The sequence below is a fragment of the Belonocnema kinseyi genome, chromosome 3 (genome assembly GCF_010883055.1).
Source record: "Belonocnema kinseyi isolate 2016_QV_RU_SX_M_011 chromosome 3, B_treatae_v1, whole genome shotgun sequence".
Taxonomy (NCBI): domain Eukaryota; kingdom Metazoa; phylum Arthropoda; class Insecta; order Hymenoptera; family Cynipidae; genus Belonocnema; species Belonocnema kinseyi.
Window position 1 is genome coordinate 20,274,556 of NC_046659.1, and position 4,261 is coordinate 20,278,816.

General features: G+C 33.3%; 1 protein-coding gene across 5 annotated transcripts in view; it reads left to right on the plus strand.

The window, feature by feature from the left end:
• LOC117169394 (sialomucin core protein 24-like) overlaps positions 1–4,261 on the plus strand; it is a 147,313-nt gene that overhangs the window by 76,717 nt on the left and 66,335 nt on the right. The window contains exons 1-7 of one of the 5 annotated variants that reach the window (XM_033355755.1): positions 487–722; positions 800–1,221; positions 1,424–2,571; positions 2,736–2,884; positions 2,955–3,050; positions 3,184–3,260; positions 3,338–3,575. The exons of 1 other annotated variant lie outside the window; for it this stretch is intronic. In XM_033355755.1, coding sequence (XP_033211646.1) covers positions 2,129–2,571; positions 2,736–2,884; positions 2,955–3,050; positions 3,184–3,236 — 741 coding nt within the window. In that variant the 5' untranslated portion in view covers positions 487–722; positions 800–1,221; positions 1,424–2,128 and the 3' untranslated portion in view covers positions 3,237–3,260; positions 3,338–3,575. Of the gene's footprint in view, positions 1–132; positions 340–398; positions 723–799; positions 1,222–1,423; positions 2,572–2,735; positions 2,885–2,954; positions 3,051–3,183; positions 3,261–3,337; positions 3,576–4,261 lie in introns of those variants that run through there. 3 more of the 5 variants (XM_033355756.1, XR_004466655.1, XM_033355760.1) reach the window with 3 other exon arrangements.

The window sequence follows — 4,261 nt, forward strand, 5'->3', positions numbered from 1 at the left end:
GGGGGGGTCACCAGAGAATGTGCCGCGGGGTTTTGGGAAGCTCCCTTAGAAGCAGTTGACTATCTGTTCACGTTTGAATTTTCAAATTTTGTGATTTAATTAGTTTAAAGATAATTTTTTTTAAATCAATAGAAATGGATACACGACACTTCTATGGGCGCGTCACCTGCAAGTGCAAACATTTTGGAACAAATCAGCACCGATATTCCCATTAAAATATGCAAAGCGGAAACGGGAGGCTGTCATGACTCCATCATATCGGATACCACAGCCAAAGGAGATATTAAAGATCCTTACGAGTTTAGAGATGATGAGTCCTTATATTCGCTAAGTAAAAATGTGAGTAAAAATATAATTTGATTGGATTGAAAGAATTAATTCATGACATGTTTTTAAAGGCTTCTCGTCATTCCGATGAGATTCCTGCCCAGGACAATATCATACTCACTCTACCGAATCGTGGGCAACAAACTTAAAAGGAAGTATATATTTATGAAAATCTCAGTTTAGCTACTAGTGAGACGAGCGATGATGATAGGGACATCGATTTTAATGTAGTTGCTTTTTCGGATAAAAGCTATTCGTCCTCCTTGTCTACCGACATTTATGATCATGACGATGATGATGGTGATGATGGCGATGATGGTGATGGTGCTGATGGTGATAATGGTCGCCATAGAATCGCATGTAGCCAGAATAGAGGAGAGTCCGTGAATATGAAAGTAAGTGAATTCTATTGCAACCCAAAAAAACAGATAGAACATTTTTTAATCTAGTGACTGGTGTCCGTTTTTCTCAGAGGACATCTCATCGAAAAATTACGTTAGACACATGGAAGTTACGCATAAGGATGAGAAAGAAATTAAAAACATCCTGCAATTACCCAAAAAAGGCAAGGAAAGAAGGAAGTCGTTTCAGTCCTTCAGAAATAAGACAAATTTTGATTTGTACATAACTGGACATGTCAGACCCAAAAGGCAATGAAGTAATGCCATATTGAGTGACACCGTATTGAAAGGCTATTTGCCGTGCATATACTGCAAAGGTACGTTTAAAAGAAGTTACATCACACGCCACTCTGCTGTATGCCGTACAATTGGGTCGAGAACTTGTGAACCGCTTTCAGCGAACCACCGTGGATGCATAACTGACTCACAAACATTAGTGGCTTGCTCAGTAGACCCCACCAATGTCTTATGTAGATTAGAAGTCAAAGAACAGGTTTGTGCAATTAGCTTTACATTTTTATTTGTATAACGCATGATTTCACTAACTTTTGGCCCAAAATAGGACCTTCCACTTTGAACCTTTATTACATTATATAACATTATTTTGATCAGCTTTTTTAAGTCTCTTAAAGGACTGAGTACTCTCATTCATATGGGACAAAACATATGTGCATTAAATTATATTATATTTTCAGGTTTTCAATATCATGAAAGGAGATAAAATATCATTCGTTGCGGAAAAAGATTTAATTATCGCAGAGTTTGGAGAAACGTATATAAAAAAGCACAAGAAAGAAAGAAAGGAATATGCCTGCAGCAGTAGAATGCGCAAACTTTCTCAGCTGTCGATTGCCTATCGTGAAATTGTCCATGATGTCGATGACAAGATTTTTTTCAAAGATCTAATGAAATCCAAAAATATGGACAATATTTTACATTCCATTCGAAGAATTTCAGGATATGATCCTTTGGAAAAAAACCTTCAATGCCCCAAGCCTTGCGATGCACATGGGCACATATCTTAAAGATTTAAGTGACCTTCTCATAAGGCTCATTTTAAAAGAAAGTACAGGGTTCACCTGTAAAACACCAGAAGAAACCCAGGAATGGCTAGAGGATGTGAGAAATTTTAAAGTACTGATCGAAACATCGAAGAATATAGAAGTGTCTTCACTGGCAGGTAAAGATTTGCAAGAAAAACGTTGGAGTAAGCCATTACTTGTGCCACTGGTGAGTGATATAAAAAACTCAAAGACGAAACACTGAAAATGGCCAAGGAATGCGAAAGCAAGTTTCTTCAATGTTTGGATGATGATGTCTTGTATAAAAAATTCGTTCATTGTGTTTTTTCGTTAATAATCCTCTTCAACTGAAGAAGAATAGGGGATGTGCAGTACCTCATGGTAAAAAATTATGAAATAGAAAGAAGATCCGATTTTATCGACTACAAAGAAACACTAACGGAAACTGAAAACATTTTAACGACAAAATATAAGAGAGTGCTAAATGGCGGAAAGGGATCCAGACCTGTGGTAATTCTAGTGCCACCCGTAATACAGAAGTTAATGACAATTCTGTTAGATCAAAGAGAGAAATATATTCGAACAGACAATGAGTATGTCTTTGCTCTGCCAAACAGCCGAATCAAATGGGGACAAGGTGATGTAGCACTTCGCTTTCTCACAAAAGAAATTGATCTGCAATATCCGGAAGCAATGACCAGCAATAAGTTAAGAAAGCAGATCGCTACAGTAGCTCAGCTCTTGAGCATGTCCAAGGAAGAAATGAAACAATTTTCAAAGTTTATGGGCCATACCGAAAAAACGCATGCTGAGTTTTATGAGTGAGTTGGTATTTTAGTTTCTTTTGAATACAAATTAATTAAGAATAAGAATAGGGGTTGCTTTGGAATTACTAGGTTAAACAAAAGTAAATCAGAATATATAGAAGTAAAAATTAAGAGAATTACAAATCGATGATTGATTTCATGACTATTTTTACTTTCAGGTTGCCAGTGGACATTTACCAGACAGCAAAAGTGTCAAAGTTGCTCTTAACGATGGAAAAAGGATCATTGCCTGTAGAACACCAAGGAAAATCTTTAGCAGAAATCGATTTTGATGCCGATTTGGAGTACGCAGATGAAAGCAATGAAGGTAAAATTTTAAACACACTTATTTAAACTCACTCATCCTTCCGTTGCTAATTCCGTTATATTTGATGCAGATCATGTACAAAAAAGTATGGCACCCCAAAACACGAATGATAATTTAGAGTCAAATGACGGAGCTCATTACAGGAAGACTGATCATTGTAATAAAGGTAACATTTTTTACAAACATTTTAATTTATTAGAGAAATTTTAGAATGCACAAAAAGAAATATTGATAATTAAATAATTAGAATAGCAATATACAGAATATAAGATTTAAGTGGAAAATAATTCACGTTCTAGACTTCAACTTAGAATATTATGAGAATCTCGATCGACCTGACGCCCAGTCTTGAAGAAGCCGAAAATTAAAAGAAGCAGTAAGCATTATTATTCAATATTTCTATACAGTTACATCAAGGCATGAATGTGTAACTAAATGTTTTATTTTTTCCAGGTTGGTTGACAAGTGAATTGGAATTATTAAATGATCGCTTCAAAGGATACATAAAAAGCGGAAAGTATCCATCATCCAAAGAAATGTTATCATTCCTAAAAGACACAGGAATTAATAGACCCACAAAAATCTTAAAAATTGTTTTAGATTTAAGTTTTTAGCAATTATTACAATATTCAAAAAATAAGTTTGTACACAGATTTTAATAAGTCGTATCCTTTTTAACAAAATAGTTTGAGTTTTGTTAATTAAATATCGTGAAAATTACAAAAAAATAAATTTGAAAAATTCTAAATTAAAAAATTTGTTATCATGTTACGTAATTATTTTAAAAACTATGTTGAATTGTTTATTAAAAATTATTTACAAACAATTGAAAATAAAAAACACTCTTTCATGAGAAACAGTAGTTTCATTCAGCATTTCAATATGCACACTGGGAATTCGTTTGCAAAATATGTTTGTAAAATTATTAAAACACATCGCATAATAATATCCCATCATTAAACATTATTGGCGACATAGTTTAATGAAAATTAGGAGATAAAACGAATTCTTTCTACCTTTAAATATTAACAACAGGCTTTTGTTTATAAAATGCTTTAAAAAATTTGGATAATAATTTTCCATTATTAAACATCACTAGCGACATCATTTAGGAAAAATTAGCGAAAAAAGATTTCTTTTTGCCTTTAAATGTTCATACTAGCCATCTGTTTATATAATTTTGTTTATGGAATTAATAAAAAATATTGGATTGTAATTTGTGATCACTCTACATCAATAAAAATATAATTTAAGACAATTTGAGATGTACAGCGCAGGAATTACGGTATAAATTGCTCCTTACATTGACATAAAAGTTTAGGCCAAAAAAATCCAAAATCAAATAAGAATTGTCAAGTAAAAGTTATTTTGAAATTC